General features: G+C 37.4%; 2 protein-coding genes across 10 annotated transcripts in view; one reads left to right on the top strand and one right to left on the bottom strand.

Annotated features, from left to right (window-relative positions):
• Positions 1-153: 153 nt before the first annotated feature.
• Positions 154-3,379, top strand: LOC107269589 (golgin-84). The gene is made up of 7 exons (XM_015743627.2): positions 154-1,010; positions 1,083-1,537; positions 1,629-2,079; positions 2,193-2,397; positions 2,481-2,720; positions 2,790-3,023; positions 3,097-3,379. The coding sequence occupies exons 1-7, from the start codon at positions 862-864 to the stop codon at positions 3,154-3,156; spliced, it is 1,794 nt and encodes a 597-aa protein (XP_015599113.1). The 5' UTR covers positions 154-861; the 3' UTR covers positions 3,157-3,379.
• The window catches only part of LOC107269594, an 18,358-nt gene continuing 238 nt past the window's right edge, over positions 3,374-21,493 (bottom strand). The window contains exons 1-4 of one of the 9 annotated variants that reach the window (XM_025086890.1): positions 19,107-19,627; positions 13,810-14,013; positions 6,510-6,814; positions 3,374-6,424 (exon numbers count right to left, since the gene is read on the bottom strand). In XM_025086890.1, the coding sequence (XP_024942658.1) occupies positions 6,036-6,424; positions 6,510-6,814; positions 13,810-13,916 (801 nt within the window). In that variant the 5' untranslated portion in view covers positions 13,917-14,013; positions 19,107-19,627 and the 3' untranslated portion in view covers positions 3,374-6,035. Of the gene's footprint in view, positions 6,425-6,509; positions 6,815-7,528; positions 7,992-8,047; positions 9,083-11,248; positions 11,358-11,438; positions 11,630-12,257; positions 12,502-13,809; positions 14,014-16,437; positions 16,649-19,106; positions 19,628-21,493 lie in introns of those variants that run through there. The other 8 variants (XM_015743641.2, XM_015743640.2, XM_015743643.2 and 5 more) reach the window with 8 other exon arrangements.

The following is a 21,493-nucleotide window of genomic DNA, read 5'->3' as shown; positions in this document are numbered from 1 at the left end:
GGCCAATTATATGGACGTTATACCGGAAACAGCAGTAATGAGTGAACCAATTGTATTAACCACACACAGACTATTTCTTATATCTTATACATATGTCGTTCCTTATTTCTTTCATTGTCGGGAACCTTAACGAACCATGTTCAACATAATTTCTTGCTTTTTTTCCCATAGAGCAATCTGAAATTTCAAAGTGCCATAAATTGTCCTACTAGTTTAAAGATTATTATAAAAACAAACAGAAATTTCTTTTAGTATACAAACAATTTATGCACTATTCTTATTTTCTTATATTCAGTTTCCATTCAAGGTATCGTCCACGTTTTCATGCTTCTTTAATATTTTGAATCAATTCGAATAACACTTGTTCCACAGGCAAATATAATGTATATGCATTATTTATTTTATTAAAGGATATGTCAAAAATAAAAAGTTTATTATAAATATATGACTTCAACTTGGGCTTTGCGTAACTTGCGCAAAAATGATTTGGTGATCTAGACAAACCTGTCCTCCATTATACTTACCGTGTCATAAATGACACGCGTCAAACTATATTTACTATATTTCTTGTGAAATTTAAAAAGTCTAATATGTGTCCATTTTTATAAAGATTTAGTACCAGATTTAAATATCTTTGGACATTATTTTTATAATATTCAACGAAACTTTCGAAATTTAATCCAAGATGGCAAGTGGGTGAAAGTTTTTGACGTTACATAGATTGGAAATATTTCACTTGTGTCTTGTAATTTTTCCACTTGTTAATCTATACGGTTCAGTGTCATCTGGTGGTAACATCAATTTGACGGAGCAAATTTTCATTTTTAATCGAAATTATACGGAACGTCAAGGTTTTAAAGGATGGCTTGGCTCTCGGGGCTGGCCGGGAAGGCTGAAAATCTTCTTAATAAAATTGATCAAAATACAGCTGCTGTATTAAACAAGGATAGGCTCGATGTAGAACCTCAACCATTGCTTACAGAGGTTACTTGGGAGCCTCCACAAGTGTGGTATTTAACTTTATTATTTTGTATAACTACACATATTTGTGATAGTTGATTTGTAACAATATAATTTTTTAGCCTTCCAAAAAATGCTGGGAATTCTAGTTTGGAGTCACCAAAACATTTTCCTTATATTCGTTCTACTGGGAACCTTGGATCATTAACACCGATTAAATCAAAGCTAGACAGAGAGGAGGAGCTCATCACATTTTTAAATACACCAACTACAACACCAAAAAGGAATATTACTTTGGAACATATAAAACCGCCATCAAACTCTTCATCCATTATTGTTGAACATCCTTCAGATAATACTGACTCTGTGTCTGAATTATCTATTCGAAGTGGAAGAACCAGTCCAAGCTTATCCCATACTTCAGTCGAAGTCCCAGAATCTGATTTCGACCAAAGTTTACCAAATGGTGAAATAGAAATCGATCTGCAAAAGGAAAACTTGTCGCTGAAAAGTGAAATGCAAAATTTATGCAGTAAATTGCTAGTTGCATTAAACAGGGAAAAAGCCATTGAGAACGGTAATAATTACAGAATATCTTGACTTCACAGATGATCTTTAATAATGATTATCTCATGTATTGAAAACTTAGTAGTACATCCTTGTTCTAGAACGCAGTGAGTTACAGCACCAGCTTGAAAGTTTACGTCAAGAATATGAGTATAGACTATCTCAACAAAAACTGGAAATGGATCAGTTAATAAAATCAGTCAAAGATGCAGATCTAACGAATCATTTGAAAACAACTCAAAAAGATTTGAAAGAAAAAAATGAATTACTTGGCAAACAGCAGACTGATCATCAAAAAGAAATAAATGTATTGAAGAAAAACTTACGGTCGCTGGAGATCGAGAGGGAAGAATTTTTGAAACAATTATTAGATCTGCAAAGCACTGTTGAAAGAGTTCGTTCAGAATTGAATTCAACACGATCAGATCTGGAGCAGCATAGAGCAAGAGCATTGAAAACTTTGCAAGAGAAAGAAAAATTGATAGCAGAATTAAGAGGAAATGCGACTACAGGATTAGATGACGCAACCATTATGGAATTAAATCAATTAAGGTAGTGTGCAAAATATTCATTTAGAATTTCAAATATTATTGATATTGACCTAACTGTTATGAAGTATGAGCTATGACAAGAACAGGTCCTTGAAACGTAATATGAATTCTTAGACAGGAACGCGAGACATTGCGAGAAGAGAATCAACAGACCTGCGAACAATTACGACTGGCACGGGAAGAATTGATAAACGCAGAGATCAATTTAGAAAAGCTTCGGCAAAAAACAACAGAAGCCAGTCTACAGGCGAAAGATATTGTTTCTGTGGAAAGAAGTAGAAGATTAGATGCTGAGGAAGATGCAAGACAACATTCCGAGGTATGTCGTACTAGAAACCCTAATAATTAACCCAAACTTATTACTGACCAAAGAAATCAAGCCTACTTATATTATTGAATTAGGAAATCAGATCTCTAAAGGAGGAATTGGCACAACAGCAGAATATTCTTTCATCAAAAATACAAAAACAGGATACAGAAATTGCTAGACTCAGATCACAATTATCGGCAGCATCTACGCCAAATAGCGAAGTAGAATCTCGACTTTCATCTCTTACACAGACATTAGTGTTGAAACAACAAGCTCTGGAAAATTTAACAACCGAAAGAAATGCATTGAGATTGCAGCTTGAAAAAATTGAGGTAAGTGTAATCCTTGTCGCGCCTTTGATATTCTCTTTGTTCCTAGAAAAAAATATTTCTCTTCCTCAGCACGAGCACAGAAATGCTATCGGAAATTTGAGGAAAAGTATATTATACAATAGCGTCAATGACACAGATGACGCAAAAGCACAAGTACCGACGTTTCTAATGGAAACACCTTTCGACACAGGGGTTGCTAGACGAGTGAAACGAGCTTACTCATCGTTAGACGCTGTTAGCGTTAGAACGGGCGTCTTTTTACGCAGATATCCGTTAGCACGAATTCTTGTATTGTTCTACATGGTACGTAGTTTTATTATACATATATGATTAATGAACGTCTATTAAATGTCAATCTTATTTAAACTTTGTACAGGCATTACTGCAATTTTGGGTTCTGGTGGTATTATTATCACACTCACCAGAAGCACATTGATTTCACTCTTTACTCAATGGAGATGTTAAAAAAATTGTGTCGGCAGTTTTTGCCTCTTATGATGTGACCATTAGCATTATTCAAAGTAATAATGGTTCATATAAGATGCAATTGATTTGTAAAAATATTATCGCTTGTTCTATAAGGAAATCTCGTATGCCACAATGTATATAGATAATAAAAACTATTGTTAAAGGGATACAAATAAACGAATAAATGTTTAGTCAAGTATTTATTTGTTCACCTATGTTACAGTTTAAAATGATTATCTACCTTATATAATAGTATCCGGATATCATTATAATACTATAAAGGTAATGAATGTTGAATCTTTCAAGGACTATCTTTTTCCAAAGAAATACAATAAATAAATAAATTATCGAGCTTAAATTTGAGTTCGATTGTGTCTAATAACTACGAAACACACACTCGGTCCCTCCTATTTGGATACTTTACAATTCTTATTAAGCAGGTCACTATACCATGTCAACCATACAAAATAATTTCTTGCATTCAAAAGGGATGTACCCTAGTACTCACACAATTAAAAAACCCATTCTGCTTGTACCTCAACTGATGACTCCATTCAGAAGCATGAACGTGTGAAATTTCATCCATGAGCTTGATCTTACACAAAAATTTATAAAGTGCAATTATGTCACAGCAATACTGTTTTAAAGAAACTGAAAAGTAGAAAAGAAACAAAAAATAAATGAGGCATGGATAAAACTCGTAAATGTTCCGAATAAGCCGATTAATCGGTATAAAGCATAAACCGAAACGCGAGATCACTGAGAAAAATGTAAAAAGCTAATGAGAACAATCGAAAATAATTAAAGAATTAGGTACTGCTGATTGGTACTATGCTTACAATATTATTATAATAAAGACACACAAAGGCTGCGACACATAAAAATTCTATTATACCCTCACGTTAAAGTTTAGAATATATTCTGTGGTGTTTTTCGTTAGCATTTGGTTTTGTTGTTTCTTCGCACAATGTAAATGCTTATTGGACTTTTATTATAAAATAGCCTGCCGCCGCCGTCGAGCTTAACAATTTGATATGCCAAAAGTCACAAAGTTTGTTATTTATAAACCTAACTTACATGTTTTATCATAGTTCAAAAGGTATCAGTGCATTTCAATTCCTTGCTGTGAATTTATCTCTTGATGACTGTCAATCTTCACCCATGAGATTCTAATTTCATTTCTTACGCTATCATTGCTGACTGGTTAAAATATCACGAGAATAGGAGTGAAAGCACCAAAAACAAACGTTACAATATTCACTGGATTTTATATAAAATCTTGTATAGAAGCGATAATAGTATATCTATAGCGTCTACACGGAATGAAATTTAAAAAAACTTGCCACAAGCTGTGATATCATTTTTGCACTTGTCATCTATATCTAAAGACAATTATTCGAAACTACTTCACGTAGTTGTATTGCTATAAAAATTAGACGTTAATTGTTTTGCATATTGTTAGGTACAAAACCTACCCGTAGATCGATCAAGCAACGAAAACACGTTCAAGAGATATACATTTATTATCACACGCCTAATCAAGTATCATTTGATAGTTTTGCCCCTAAAAATACTATGTATGATTATCACACGATCACAATAAGACAGCTAGACGTTATTTATGAGGTATAATAGAATTTACATTGCTTTTTCAATTGATATATATGAAAAATTCATGTCGAAATAAGTCGCTACCAATGGTACGACATATAAATAGGTCTGCTACTTATATCCTACAGCGTTTCACAGAAAGATATTAGAATATTACGTATGTACAAATATTATGGCAAGTGAATCATATATAATATGACAAATTTATTTTATTAAAAATGAAATAGGACTGTGTCCTGTACTCGGGCAATTTTTGGAAATTACTTTGTATACTTGAAAAACGGCGCTGAACAAAGCAGACTTTATTACTCTCTGCTGAATAAAATATTTCTCTTTTTTTAATCTTTATCTGTTCAATTACGGATTTCATATCCGTAATAACCCACGATAGATCTCACTTTGGCAATGTAAACGTTATGAATGATCGATGACTTCGCAATCCTTATCATATACTCATGATATCATTTCAATGACTCTTGATGAGAACTTAAACGACAAAGTGAGTTATTAGAAACAGCCACTCTCAGTCGGTTTCCTCAGTCGTGAATGAGAAGATCCACTTATATTTTAGCCATTTAAGGAGAAAGCTTACTTGACGTTTACACGCAGAAAATGTCTTGTTCTTTTCAAGTCATTCAAGATTTTTTCACAGTTAATGCGTTGGGTATATACGATGTATTTAATAATAATAAACTGAATCACTCTTACATAACCACTACGCATAGTATCAACTATATGCTATTATTGAACTATACGTTATGTTGATCCTCGACTTTCCCACGTTTTGAACAAAAAACTAATGAATTTGAAAAAGTTCTTCCGAATAATTCGGTACGCCAAAACACGAAGCTATACACTCAGAATGAAATATAAAAGCGTGCGTATATAGACTGTCATTTCTCTTACGCAACTCTATTATATTAAGACATGTCTCAAGATGAAGGGAATTTATACCTAATCAGGATATAAATTTAACCCTGCATTATTTAGAACTGTCTTTCTTCTTTTTTATTTCTACGACTGGAGTGAATTAATACGGTAGTCAAATTCAAGTTTAAAAATGAAAAAAACTGGGTCCAATATCTTCTCCTGATGTGGATACCGCATAAATTTCAGCTACATTCTTCTTCATTCTCAATTTTACTGGACTTCATATCGCGAGTTGTTCGTGAAGACTGCAGTTCGGCATACAAAATAGTAAAATCAACAGACAATAATTTCTAATGACTATTGACTCTACAGAACTGAATCATCAATCGCATCTGGATCGTCTAAGGAATCACTGTCGACGTCCATAGAAACACAACTGCCGGATGTAACACAATTTTCTAAGGAGCTGGTCGAATCCGGACTAGATGGAGAGAAGCAGAAAGTTTCGCACGTGTCTTCACTGGACGAAGAAACAATAGAATCCTTCATCTGAGTCACTTCCTTCTCACAATCTAGATCCATTTCTTTCTTGATTCTTGTGGTCGAATCATCTTCCTGTACACTTTTGTTCTTCGGATTTCCCAATACGGAACGAATAAAATCACGTGTTTCCATCCGCAGAGCGTTTATCCTTTTTTGAAGGATATGATTGCGTCGTACAAGAGCCATTGTTCTTGAAACAATATTAAGTAGACCTGAAAAGATAAATGTAATTATTGTTAATAAATAATTGATTTTAATAGATGCTACCATATATGTTTCAATACTAATAAATTGTACCTTCTCGACGTATCAGGATGTTTCTCCAATGTTCGTGAAGATCGACAGGAACTTTAGCGGCAGTGTTGGACGAGGAACCAATAGCAGGTACACACGAATTGGTAGGACAACCAGCTTTCCAAAGAGAACTTTCTGAGGATGAAAGGGACAAGTCATCAGTGGCGACGTTGAGCATCTGTACGATTTCAAGTTTCTGTTGCTTTATGACACCGCTGTTATGAATCTTTTGACGCCGATGAGCATAAGGATTCGAGGCGATTTTCGGCATAGGTATTTCTGCCAAGCAGATGGTCGGTGCCATATTTCTGTAACAAAGAAAGAAACATAAGCTTATTGAAACATATGCCACATGTCATTGTCACATAAATGCAGATCCTCGCGCTTATGATCTATCGAATAATCAATGACCGTGACAATACCAGCGACGTCGAATAGAGTTTAAATCTTTTTTTGAACGTAAGGAAAAAAGAATCGGACGATGCTCGGCGACGGTCTAATTAATTTATAAGCGCACTTTGCATAGATAATTAATTTTATATAGATAATAGGGTGAACGAATGCACGACGTGCTACTTATACTAACCTAAAAATCAATGGGACCGTGTCGACTATGTCATGTAACAGGATAAGCGATGTTGCTTTTTGTAAGTTCTAAAAGTAATCCTCGAAAGTCCAGATTAAAGAAGAATTGCAGAGTTATAGAATAATGTGAATTGAAGAATACAGAATGTTACGAGTAAACAATTTATTTTAATAGCTTCAATGCATTTTTGAAAAAAATAGCCTTGTCAAAGATATATGTATGTATATACATAGTAAATGAACAAATCATTTAATATAATTTATTGATTCGCCTTGTTGATAAAATAACATGAAAATGCAATGTGTGCAGTGGTCGATATGCATTTTCAAAGCACGTCAAATCGCTTACATGCAATAGTGACATGGCAACTGCGATAGAATACATGAATAAATAAATAATACCTGTCCTCGAGATAAGATCCATAATTACTACTTACTTTAGGCCCACCGTGTATATCGCTCGTGGTAACTGAAAATCTAGCGACATGGTTGCCCGATTGCGCTCGATTGTCAGCCCTCGACTTTTGTTTCGAGGGTTGCAAATATATTGTGCTTCGATTCCCTGCGTCCGAAACAACGAGGATTAACGTACCATACAGTACCATATTAAAATGATGCCGTATACTGTACGAATTTAAAATTTGTATAAAATCGACAAGGGTCGTCATGATTTGAAGAAAAATGGCACGGTAATATTCTGTAGGAAGTAATCGTTGCCGTAAATAATGATATAAGAGGAACACGAGGGCAGTAAAAAGCAGAGATAAACTCATGACTCTGCGTTAACGCGAATGTCTCACGAGTAACAAGCATCAAGAGAATTTCATGAAATTGCTTAGCAACGTCACACGTGAAACCATCATATTGCGCAACGAGCGTTTGACAACCGTAACAGGAACAAATGACAACCTGTGCGAAATCGTTGACACTTGACGAGCGAACAAGGAACAAGGTACCTTTGTAGCTGGGAAATAAGGATGGTTACTAAAGTTCGCAAAGGCAATCGATGAGGATCAAATCCAATCACTTTGCATACGTAAACGAGTAGAAACCCAAAAGCATAGAGCCATCTATGAGAATTCGTTGAAACTTCGACAGAGAAAAAGTATATGAATACTAAAAAGGCACGAGAGCGATAGAGAGAATGGAAGATGTAAAGAAAGACTGAAGGTAGAGATCCCCGGGTGTTCGACGTACTGGCTGCCGTAATAACCAATAGGGGAGGCAGCTGGGTCATAAACGATTGCCCCAGGGGTAGTTCCGGGTAGGGAAAGTTCGACTGACGAGCAAGGGGTTTGGATCGCGGGATTTTCAAGAGAGTCGAGCCACGCGAAAGAGTGAGAGTGAGATAGAGCAAGAGCGAGGGAAAGACAGAGACTGGTGAGAGAGTGAGAAACAAGCAAAGAGAGATGCCGGGGGATCGAGCGACTGACGCAGAGAGTCGAGAGTGATGATAAGGGCGAGGCGGAGTAGAGGGGAGGCCCGACGACGACGGCCTTGAACAGCGTGGGCACACGTGCAGAACATCTTGTTCGCCGCTCGACGCGTTTTCCTGTATAAATCTCCGTAGCCCTTTTGATTAGATAGTGCTTGCACGCGAGAACGACTATCACCTTCGCTGTGATTTAATGTCGCGCGAATACTCTCTTCTGGGGTTTACACTGGGTACGATGACTCCTTAGACACTGATCGCAAAATACGAGGAATCGACACGGCGTCATTACCTTTCAACGACTATAATGACAATTGTCAAAAGTTACTTTGTTCGTCATCGTTATTTGTACAGACTGGTCATTAACCTAGTTGTCATTAAGCAAGTCGCACCTAATGAATTTATTTCTGACTTGGTTACAACATCAAATTCGTTGCTCGCAGATGTCATTGTACTGTTGAAAAGTTCCATGCAATTACCTGCCAGTGTAATTGCGGTGTGCAATTGACGCTTCGATTAGTTTACTTGCACTAATTAATATTATTGACCACACAGGGACGCTGGACGTCACGGGATTTCTTCAATTTATTTTGATATCGAGGTCCGCCTATGCGTAATAAATCGTTATGTAAATAACTTTAATAAAAATTAAGTTTCAATTTATTATACGATTATATATATATATATATATATATATATATATCTTTTGAGCAATGTAATTATATGTAATATATTGTTAATCCGTGAAAGACGGAGGAAACGTGAAGATTAATTTTCACTCAATTTTCGAAGAGCCCTAAATAAATCATTTGAACACGTCACTTGTGTCAGGTATTATGATTACAGATCAGAGATTGGACGGCTTGCGAAACATTGGTTGGACATTAATATACTGGGTCTCCCAGAAGTTGTTAACTCAAAAATTCAATATAACTAGTTCACGTCGTAGAATTTGGAGGCAACGCTATATCCAACATATTTCGTAGTCCATAAAGAGGTATAATTATTAATCGGATTCCACGAAATGTGTATATATATATACAGATACATTTTTAGAATCACCAATGGACTCCTTAAATATCTTGTACATGCAATGTAATTCGCTTAAGGTCCATCACTAAATAAATTATATCCAGTTATTCCAGGCAAGCGACCAGCTACCGGTATTAGTATCCCATGAGAATGACTAAATTGCCCACGTGACAGGAGTTCTTAAATCGTAAATACGTATGTATAACCCTGCAGTGCGTATCTGGAATGAACACGTGTCTCTTTTGTAATAATAACCATTTCGCAAACATAATTTCGCATATAAAATGGAGGTTAGTGAGACATAAAAATACTCACGCATATTATCAAAGTCAGATGGAAGTTAGTATGAAGTTCTCGGAATGAGATTATTTTCAAATTGGAGTCTTATCATCTTCCGATATAAAACTTACAAATAGTTCTCCTGCATATGAAAATTGATCCCACCGATCAGTTATAGATAAATATACATTCTGCATAAGGCTTATATTTACATTTCATGTGAGAGTGTGTATAGAGAAAACTATGGGTCAGGTCGAACACATGGCATCTACCCTTGGAAAGACTGATTTACCGCGCGACCCAGGCACGTGTGCGTCTCCCACTCCTTAACAATGACCCCCACCACTGCATTCAATTTCCCCACTTTACCGACCATTCCCCAATGCGTCATCCCCACTTAGTTCCTTCTCCTGTTTCATAGAAGTACCATGTTATCTGCGTCATCGCCTAACCTATAGCAAATAGCAAACCGTCACAATCTCACACCTCGCTTGACTTTTCCACGTGCCCACGAGAACGAGACGCACGCGTCACGTGCGAGAGAAACCTTTCGATCGCAATCCAGATTAAGGAGTACAAAACCGTGTTCTTGCCACGTTTTGCAACTTAAAAATGCCTAGCAGCCATTCGTATAACTGCAGGCTGTATGTATACACATACCCATTGTATGTGGAACTTTACAGAGCTTGGCCAATACAGGTATTTCTTTTGTTTTGAATACGAGAACATTTCGTGAATAAGACGATTACTGAATGCTACGAGGATCAGGCTTTGTGAACTAAGATTAAAATCCTCGCAAGTTAGGTATCGTAGTATCCCTGTATTATGATAGATGGACATAGAATGCTGAAACATGCGCGAGTGAAAAAGAGCGTGGTGTCACGTTCTAAATGTAACGTGTCTGTACACGTGCCATCTAGTTTACTCGTTGAAACTGCTCGTCTATTTCATATTCGTCGTTCGCTTTACCCGCCAGCTGGTTGGACAGCTAGTGAACTATTCCACTTATACTGCTGGCTATAATACTAATGCTAGATAGTTCCCACTACTGTTACAGGGTGGCTCACTTCTTCGATGTACAGTAAAACTTTCCTGTCATGGCGCTTTGCCAGTTGGTAAATGTTTGATTGGGCAATAAAAGAGTTTTTTGTTCATTAGAGAAAATTCCTGGAAGCTTTGTGGGCATCCGCACTCAGTAAGCGTGAGCGAATATTCATTCACGCATTCGCGTGAAATTCCATGACTCGCAGAAAAATTGGATTCAACAGGCTGCTCCAGGGACCCCTTGTTGGAAACGAAGATTGATAGTGGAATCTTACGGATGCTTATATTAAGTAGTAATTGCAGGTGATGGCCCGCCCTTCTTGAGATCGATTTTATTAATTCGGTAATAAATTAAACTTTGATGACTCACTTAATATCGTCATGTTCTTCTAGTTCCTTGCAGTCTGATTTCTGCGGATTTTCAAAGTTTGGCTGGATTCATACGGATTAATATGACGTCTATAAATCTTTGGAGATTTCTGGATTAAAAAAATATTCCTGAGAATCGAAACTATTTTCACTATCACGCATATGTATATAATATTCATATGTTAACGCACCTACAAATCTTTGTGGCTAAGATGGCGAAGTCACATATTTATTTTGAGACTGCTACGTCTAGGAGGAGTTGCCAATAACAGGTTTTCCATTGCTCTTCTAAGTGTTGCAGGACTCAAAAGCACCAGAGCTGTTTTTTTTTCCGTAGAAATAACCTAAAAAGATTCCGACTTGTGTTCTTTGTCTCCAGCGTGATTTAATTTCTTTGATGTCTACATAAGATTGACGCTTTTATTAATAACTAATATTTAAAAAAAAAATTATTGGACAGTCTTACAAATTAAATATTATTTTCAGCATATGCACCTACAGATAATATATTACCACTTATGCAGTATACTCATGAAGAATGCAAAAGCTTAAAGTAGAAGAAAGTGGATGCCAAGAATCAAGCTTCTTCCCGTAAATATACAGTATACATATCTAATATATAAAACATAATATTTGCAGAAAAAAATATCAAGAGATATTCTCAAATCGTTACGTGTTTTAGGACGAGTTTTAGGATTCCTTTCAAAATTCAGTGATTCGTCGACAACATTATGTCGGTCATAGGTCACCGGGACAACACGATGCTTAACATTCATAATAGATCAATAGTTACACAAAGATCATCCAGTTTGTGCACGTTAAACACGTGTTCCCTGACAGCGTAATTAACAGTCAAAACAAATCAGAATATAATACTGGTTTCTAAAACTCAATCGAAAATTCCCCGGACAATATTGTTATAAATAAAAAACTAGTAAATGACAAATGCATTATTTCTCACCGAGCTCAAACATTCCTTCAAACTCTATTATCTAAAAGAATAAACTCACGTGAGTAACCTACAATGCATCTAGACTTAGATATGATTAAAAAAAAAGTGTCACGTGGAAAAGTTCCATATTCTCTACGGTTCTGCTTAACCTCATCCGTCTGACAATATCGTAACGTTCAGTATCCTCGCCTACATAACTACCGTGCAACTGAACACAACGCCGAAGGATACTGGAACATCGTACATTTCATCGAAGCCACGTGCGCCTGGTTCCCCCACTCACAATCAGTAGTAGTTAGTCAGTTTCCCACCCTGTCAAGCCTAGCGCTTCCACCACTACAGCGACTACTGGACAGGGAAACTAACCTAACAGTGTCAGCTCCGCCACCATGAGGAAGCGGTATTACGATCCCGACTGATTCTGTGTGTCGTATTCGCACGCGGTTGTGACTCTACCGGATCGACGTTGTTATCCATCGTCTGTGAAGCTGACGCCAATTTCAACGCCAATACCACTATATACATATATATATATACATATATACTTTCTTTAGACTTTACGAGGAAGAGTGGGCACGAGGTGCGCTTCTCTTGACTCGCACGTGGCCAGCTGAGTTCGATGCCCCGACGTTTCCTGCGGCTGCCTCTGGATTCTCTGCGTGCGCTGCATGGGCACCCGCACTGGCACCCTTCCTTTATTCTGGCGCGTACAATCCCTCCCAACTTGTCCATGCCGTCTACTACCTACGCACACCTTATTCCTGAGGGAGGCACTCCTTATGGGAGCTCCGCGTCTTTTCATCCGCTTAAGGCTTTTTCCTGGGAAATATTTCTTACCTGCTTTCCATCACTCTTCGTCGTTCTTTATGTATGTATTTCCTTATTAGATTCTTTACGATTGCACATGCTAGTACAAGTTCTTCGTCCTTTTTCTTTCTTGGTGTTTTTTTTTCTATGGCCTTTGAGTTATTGAATGCGCGGATAGGAAAAGAAACAAACACGTAATTGATACCCATCCATTTCCCTCGGCTCTACGGTCTTGCTGGTTTTATAGGTGTATTTACTTGAAATGGTTCTTTGTCTTCTTAGGTAGATCCGGGTTAGTTTTTACATTATTACGTATCGTTGGCAACAACGGTAAATATACGGTTCCAAAAAGTATAAACACACGCCAGATAGTGGGCTTTTAAAAATTGTAACTCCCTTCGACACGAATTTCAAATCAGACAGGAAATCTTGGCGTTCAGTGTCAAAATTGAATTAAACACGCTTCGCTCGACTGAATGGCCAACAATTCAATACAATGACAGCAGGACTATTTATCCCTGAGATTCATCTCATGCATATCGCATGTATATCCACTTATTATAGTTACAAATATTACAAAATTTCTATGCTAACGCGCTTAAATCGTTGTTCCAAGTTTTTTTTTGCGCTCAAGCATAAATGGCGTTTTACAATATTTTTTGAAATTTCTCACGACTCGCGCCCATTTTCACAATTATCCTAAACAATGCTGAGAAGGATATAAGACAAAGACCACTTTTCGCCACGAAGCATAATAAACGTGAAACCTTCTCATTGCGAGTCAAAATTAAAGTCTAACCTACGTGCTACATAAATAATGGAGATTCTTGCTCGAAAATTGTTGCGTCGGGGGATGTTCAAAAAATTGTAACGCGATCCTTGACGACTTTATGTAAACCGTGAGTGTCATCGGCCAGGAAGATCAATACTTCGTAAGGTGCCATTTAATCCTCTCTTGGTGCTCCTAGTGCCCTCTGGGCTCCTTGATCTCTTGAATTCTCATACAGCTACTTCCGTCCAGGAATATCAGCGAGAGAGACATAACGAGCATAATTAATTATTATCTTGTCAATATTTATAAATATTTTTTTAGCACTGCTCCGATCACAATTAAATAATACACTTACAGTCTCCGTTCATCTAACAATAAGATTTTCACGAGTCTTTACCGGAATCACGTATTTTAACGTTTAGACCTACAACAATATACACATATCTCAACCCTCAGTCCTTATCGGATAGAATCTTGAAGTACGTCATAAAGCTGTTTAAAATAGAAAATGAGAAATAAGCAAAGGTATTTCTGATTTTTTTTCTTTCCTGTCACCGCGATATGAGGTAAACCTAGAACTAACGTTTTTCAACAATCCACCATGATTCTTCAGTCAGAGGGCGAAAACCAAAATTTTTTCAACACACAATTTATAGATTTTTTAACTGTAACGAGACTTCCACATTATTCGACGTCATGTTGATTCCATTTAAATCGGATACAGACTTTACTTAATAAATTGGAAATAGATCGTAAGAGTTAGATGTAATCGGGTACCCACCCGGAAGAGTACGATAGTACATTTACTTTAATCGTAACTGCTATTTTAATTATTATTGATAAAAAACCATCCATAACGGTTTCCCCTTAGCCTCCTAAGAATCTTATCAAATTATTTTCCAGGATCGTTATCAGCATCCTCCTCGTATACACGAATATGACTACACTATACTCAAGCTCTTCCGTACACCAATTTCCAAGCTCACTGTGCTTTTTCCCCAGTAACCTCTTGACCCCGTCGAATACTAAGCGCAACCTTATGATGCAACGAGCCTTTTTCGAACTCCAATAGTAATCCTTGACTCTCGTCAAACTAATTGCGAAAGACTTGCCCAAGTTTCACGACTATCGCGCAAGTTTTAGACACGTGTTCACCTTTACGGTACACGTGTACGGCGCATAGAGGTCACTCGCGAGTACAAAGTCTTTCGAGTATGCGCGACACGTGCGGCCTGCACGCGCTCGATAACGGTTGCTAATAAAATCAATTAGTTACATGTGACTATTGGTGCTGCCGATATTGCATAGAAACAATCAGACTGTTATGAATTCCTGCAAATATATATATTTATACATACATACATACATACACGCGCACGTGTATCCATACAACTCAAAGACCATGCACGCAGATATAGATATAATATTTTTAGCGTCTGGTTTTCTACGTCAGACGACACGTCACACAGCGATACGTCAAATACATCGAGAGAGTTTCATTGGGATGTATTTGTAAAGATGGACCAATAGTGGGGGGCATGTCGATATGTGTAGAACGACAGGAGTGGGGAAAGAGGGGAACCGAGGAAGAGAAAGAAAATTAAAGATCCGAATGGTAGTGGGAAGAGGGGAGGGCGAGTGGGTTGACGTGGTGGGGAAGGACGAAACAGGTTCTCCTCATCACTCTGTCTCTCTCTCTCTCTCCCCTCTCCCCCCTCTCTCGTGCACGCTGATCATTCTCATATTAACACGTGGCTCATAGTTTTCCTATCGACGACAGAGCCTTATCTCCACGAGGACACCGCTCTTATTTGGAAAGCCAATGACTCCCGTGCGATTTGTTATCTGATATTTTGATAACGCCATTCACCGAACAGCCCCCCATACATTTCGTTCTCTCACGTCTTGTCCAAAATTATTTACTTTGGATGTTAACACGATTCATGGGTTAATATAATCGCAATATACAATCGCAATGTATTTAAAATGCATCATTTTTTTTATTTCCTATCTATGTCGTTTCTTGGTGGAATTCAATAAGGTCAAGGTGGTGCGAGGTCGATACATATTAGAGATAAGGAACTCTTTGTAAATAATGCATTTTCATTCGATATAAATTTCAGCGAGAAGCTGACGCGAAGTTACTTGATCGATGATACGAGCCCTAGACACGTGCATGTGTAATATATTATATAAGCAATGCAATATATATATATATATATATATATATCAGTGTTAACGAGGCAGATACTAATAATTTCAAAGAAATTTATATTTGCGTTCCAATTCCACTTATTTTCATTGGGATAAGTAAGTATATAAGGATCCAGGGAACAGGCATGACGTGGAACGACAATACCTTATTCAAGACGCATCTTAATGAATGAGACATGCCAGTTAAAGAAGACTGAGCGTACCCAGTGCACGTCCGATGCCCAAGTAGGGTCATAGAATGACTTTTAATTTTTCAGTACAAAGAGATCAGTACGGTCGATTCAATTTGTTCAAGTAATTTTTATTTATCCAATTTAAAGTCAAGAGTAAAGAGTATTGTCCTAATTAAACGTAAAGTCCAGTACACACGAACGAAATAATACGCATCAATTTTACGACAAGCATTTCGTTCCACGTTATTTTAGATGTGCCGTCGGGGACTTACCGTTACGATGATGATGGTCGGGTCGACGTTAACGGCCGTACGCGATGACGACTGAAAGTTCCTCGCAGGAAGTTAAGCGGGGGATCGTAATTGTAGCGTAGAATATCTTTATCGTGTGACACGTGCACGGTCTAGAAGATATCGAGAAGTGTACCAGTGCTAGGTGTAATAATTTTAGTTTATTCGTCGCCACGAACTTTCGCGTCGGTGTATCCGCGATGGCTTGGATAAGCAGATAAAACGTGGAGACACGTGTACGGTGTAAAAATGGTGGTTAGATAAGAAAAAAAAAAGGTACATCTACGTGTCGATAAAACAATCACGGTACCCCCTAACCTGTAACTTGCCACTTTTACCGAATGTAACTGCAAAGTGATTTTCCGTAGGTTCCGAAAATTTTTATTCTAATGATATACGTAGCTCGATCAGGAATGACTCCATATATTAAGCGGACATATATATATAGAATTATGAAAATTAATTTTTTTTATAAAATAAAACTTTTATGAAAACGTATAATTTAACGCAACTTTGGCGATTTGCATTGCACGTGACTAGCGGGACCATTGAGACATTTTTCGATTTTATTAAATGATCCTACATCGAAATGGCACGTTGAATAAAAATAATGCACAATATATGTAGTTAGAGGCGGTCAATTATTTTCTTGATCTCAAAACAAGGAATTATATATATAATATTTAGAGTGTCTATGTCCTATCTCAAAATATCTCGCCTTGGCGTCATTTTTAATTGATACCACCGATATGGGGAAATATTTGTGGTTAAACTTGGGTTCCTAAAATTGATATGAATACGTGCTCGTATGTAAGTGTCACGCTGTTTACTTGAAATTCCTTATGTCTACATACGTAATACAGTATACTATGCTGTTATCCCAAGTGACGAATTTTCATGGGACATTTCGTAAGGTACGAAGTGTCCGTGAGAACGTCACGTTTTGTAAATTAACGTACTGGACGCACACGTGTCAGAGACGTGAAATTTGTGCACGCCATCTTCCCGTTACGCATACGAATAAGTTTTTTTTTCTTCTTTGCTTTCTAAGGTGACAGCTCATCACGGTTGACATACAAATTCTCCACGCGCTATGTGTATACATCGGAAGACGTAACAATGTGATCACGGCTACTGTATTTACGCCGTGTATTAGCAATAATTATAGCGGGTTTTTAGCTAGGTTTTATCAAGACGGACGTCTCTCATTGTGCATAGCTTTGTAGGATAACACAAATATTGTTACGCTACCGTGGTACGTGAGAGGACGTTACGAATGTTTAAAAGAAAAAAATCGTATATTAATAATTAATGACATTAAAATATCCTCTTCTACCAACACGATGAGGACTTAATTAAATAATTTTATATTCATCCAATTATACGAGTGGAATACGAATACACGTTAAATATGATTAACAGAATTTTGTATTCACAAGGATAGTTGTTCGATTATTTTCAATATTCTGCAATAGAAATTTGATGTAAAATATCAGCTGAATTTACCTCGCATGCCGATGCTGGTGACGTCAAGTAGAAAATATAGTCAAACAGATAATAGAGGGAGTTGCTGTTTATCGTTATTAATTTCTTTTAATATGCCATGGCAGATGGGTCATACTCATGATTATGAAATTAGCATCTCGTGTGTTGGTTTAAAAAAAAAACTACAACTAAATTTGGATCCAGTAAATTTTTACATAATTTTGTATAATTGTTTACTATAGTTCTGGAGGGTTGGCTTAAGAAAAGCATTTTAAATAATGGCACGCCAACTTCCTGTCCAGCATCCCATATCCGAAAATTTATTTAAATAATAGTGAATCTTACAGACTTTGAGGAGTTCTATACTTTTTTTTTTAATAGTTTTTAATAATAGTTCTGACTGTTCAGCTAATAAAAGGCGATTGGAGAAATAAGATTCTACTTTCCCGCCTAGGCTGGGGCTGCATCGTTCAGTATGCTTAGGCATGAGCTTAGTTCCTGACGCTGTGTTCCATAGAGTTCCGAACAGTTCCCGGACCACTTGCCATGGCTATCATTGTTTAAACAATGGTTCCACCCGCAATTATTATTTAAACTATAAGGGAATTCAGCACAATTTAGTGCATGTAGACATAAAAAACTAACCCCGTGACAAAGTGTACCGTGGATTTTTTCAGCTAAATGGTTAGAAATATTGTTAAAAATTATATAAAGGACTACAGAGCTCGTTGAGATCCATAAAATTCACTACCGTTAAATTAAATCATCAGATGTGGGATGCTGGATGGGAAGTCAAGACCTCATTTTTTAAAATGTCACTTTTTTAGTTAAATTACCAGAACTACTGTCGAAGCCAACACACGAGATGCCAACTTCACAGTCATCAATAGATCAAAATATTAATAAATAATAGTAATACATACAATAATAATAAATACAAGTAATACAATATTTCATAATATTCCCTCTATAAAATGTATAGTCGTCATATATATATTTAAATTGAAATAGTTGGCAGTCATTTAATGTAGCAAAGTTCAAATAACAATAGATTTCAGTAACGCGAGAATTCAAAGAAACAAGAAACGTACATAAATTCGTTCGACGCCAGTAAAATACAATGACAATATGTAATAAAAATAGTTATTAATTTTGTAAAATCTTACCGAATCTCAAAAAACCCTCTTGTTCCTTTCCAAGTAATTCGCACTCTTAAGCAGGTTATGAACGATGGTGCAATTAATGTATGTCTACGTATGTCTATCACTCAAAATTATCACAAGTCAAACGTGTACGAGTTGCTGTTTCAAATACAAAATTATAATCGCGCACCACTCTGTAAATACAGTTTATAAGCCACCGGATTTAAAAATCACTTGTGATATTTAACAATTCCTACAAATATACTTGACAGACCTCGAGGAACTTTCACTCCAACAATATTAACTCAGATAATCAACTATTTCCAAGTCAAGTAGATTACTGTAGAAATTTCGTTCAACGAGGACAATCAGAGTGGCTCCTTATGGAGTTGTGGAAGTTCGATCGAGGTATTAAAACAGGAGACAAGTTCGATGCAAGCACACCGGTGGCTTCCGAGCGACTGAAAACCGAATGAAACATAACAGAGAGGAGAGAAGAGCCAGTCAGTTACTACGTTCAGGTCGCCTCGTGGCGACCGCTGCAGCATAATAATAACAATCATGATACAAATGCGAGGCACGTGTATCCCCTCCAATGAGACAAGATTTCGCGAGAAAACGAGAGCGCGTGCGCCTCGGGAAACACTACTTAGGTATCGCGTACTCTCTATCTTGCTTGCTCATTTACGTATATGTATAAAATATATAAGTACGCTATGTATGTATATATCGAGATAAAAGTACATAGCAGTTATGTATGTACGCGCATACCTCTTTATCGTCTAGCTATGTATATTCTAACTGACCAATCGTTTCTTGCATGTACTACGTAAGTCATTTTCTTCGTTTACACGAGATTTTACTCCAGTTACCTGATTTAAGTGAAAATTGTCTGGTTTTACAATTGAGAATATTGTTTTTCGAACTATTTCGTAATAATGAAAGTATCCGTGAAAAAATATCGTTCGGCAAAATAAGAATAAAATTAATTTTGAGGGACTGTATTCCGATAACGAAAAAATACTTGATTTGACTGATTAAAAATGACGATTCGTTTCTGCAGGCGAAATCTCATGATTCGAATTCAAGTTTTTTTTATCACTCTTCTTTACACTAACTTTCCTCTAATAGAATAGACAAGGGATCACGTTTTCAGATGGTTTTTACATTTTGATATTTGACTCCAATCCGGCTCGTTGAACAAGTCAAAATAGAATAGATTCGTAATCTAATACTGAATCTGAAGACCTCTGCTCTTCTGTCTTTTGGTACATATTTTTTACTATGTTACATTAGTTGTACATACAACTGATTTGTCAAAAAACCTATAAGTTGGAGCTTTCATTTGCCCTGATATCCCACCCAGCTGATAGTAAGAAATTATACAACGGTTTCAATAATTGCTAGACACTGACAATTACATATTCAAAGGAGTCTTGTTCATTTTTCTCTTTCAGTATATAAGACCGATGAAAAGTCTTATGCAATAGTGAAGGCCTTGAATTGATATACTCAAACGTCATCATAATTTCATACAGAAGAGATCAAAGCCCGCAGGTAAAGGTTTTTGGCGAAATAGGCAAATTTATTATACATATATTGTGACGTGTACCGTTCATCGGCGTCGCCTACAAATAATCCGTGGCTGCTCCCAACGTGCTGTAATCGAAGAGAAGATCCGAAGATCTAATTGTTGGGCGCCAGGTGCGGCTTTCCCGCACCACCATCCCTCACCATGGCCGTTTTCAGGTTTCCCGGCGGCTCAGCCTCAACGCACTGAAAATGGTAGAGGGCAACATGGGGGCGACGAGAGAGAATTTCGGAGTCAACGGATAGGCGCGCAAAATGATAAAACAGCGAGTAGGATATCGTTCCGTTTATTACCATCAAATAAACGGCGGATTTTACAATACAAATCCCGTCGCGTACAGTGTGTTCTCCAACGGCGGCTCACGACTATTCCGAGTCGTGATTTCTAGCCTGCCCCAGACCTGTCCCTATCTCGGTGTCCCTACCGAATCCGCGAATCCCCTCGCGGCGCGATTCGCGATCCTAACAGGTCTCGTTGGAGACGAGCCTTTCCTTCCTCGGGAGTGTGCCCTCTGACGTCGGTAGCCACCTGAGGCATCCGTGTGTCCTCACCACTCCCGCTCGGCTATATTCTCGCGCAAGATATTCTCTAAATAAGACCGCCCTCGCGGTACTTACCGAGAACTGGCTGTCCCATCAGTCCCGTACCAAATCCAAATCGTGGTGCCCGTGTCCCTTCCGCCTATCCCCGTGGTGCCGCATCCCGGCTCCACGAGGGTGTACAACTCGGAATTTCACATTCACACACACGGCCACGCACTGGTACTAGACCATACAAAAAAACCCGGGAGCCATGGTTCTCTGCGAGAGATCCCGATAAT

This window comes from Cephus cinctus, unplaced genomic scaffold, assembly GCF_000341935.2.
Source record: "Cephus cinctus unplaced genomic scaffold, Ccin1 Ccin1_scaffold0678, whole genome shotgun sequence".
NCBI lineage: Eukaryota > Metazoa > Arthropoda > Insecta > Hymenoptera > Cephidae > Cephus > Cephus cinctus.
Note: the sequence above shows the minus strand (reverse complement) of the source record. Positions and strands in the feature narration are given on the sequence as shown.

Bases quoted from the DNA above. Each gene is read 5' to 3' on its own strand.
- LOC107269589 (XM_015743627.2), top strand. From the start codon at position 862: ATGGCTTGGCTCTCGGGGCTGGCCGGGAAGGCTGAAAATCTTCTTAAT. The intron at 1,011-1,082 runs GTATTTAACTTT...ATAATTTTTTAG, and splicing joins TGGGAGCCTCCACAAGTGTG to CCTTCCAAAAAATGCTGGGA. The intron at 2,398-2,480 runs GTATGTCGTACT...TTATTGAATTAG, and splicing joins ATGCAAGACAACATTCCGAG to GAAATCAGATCTCTAAAGGA.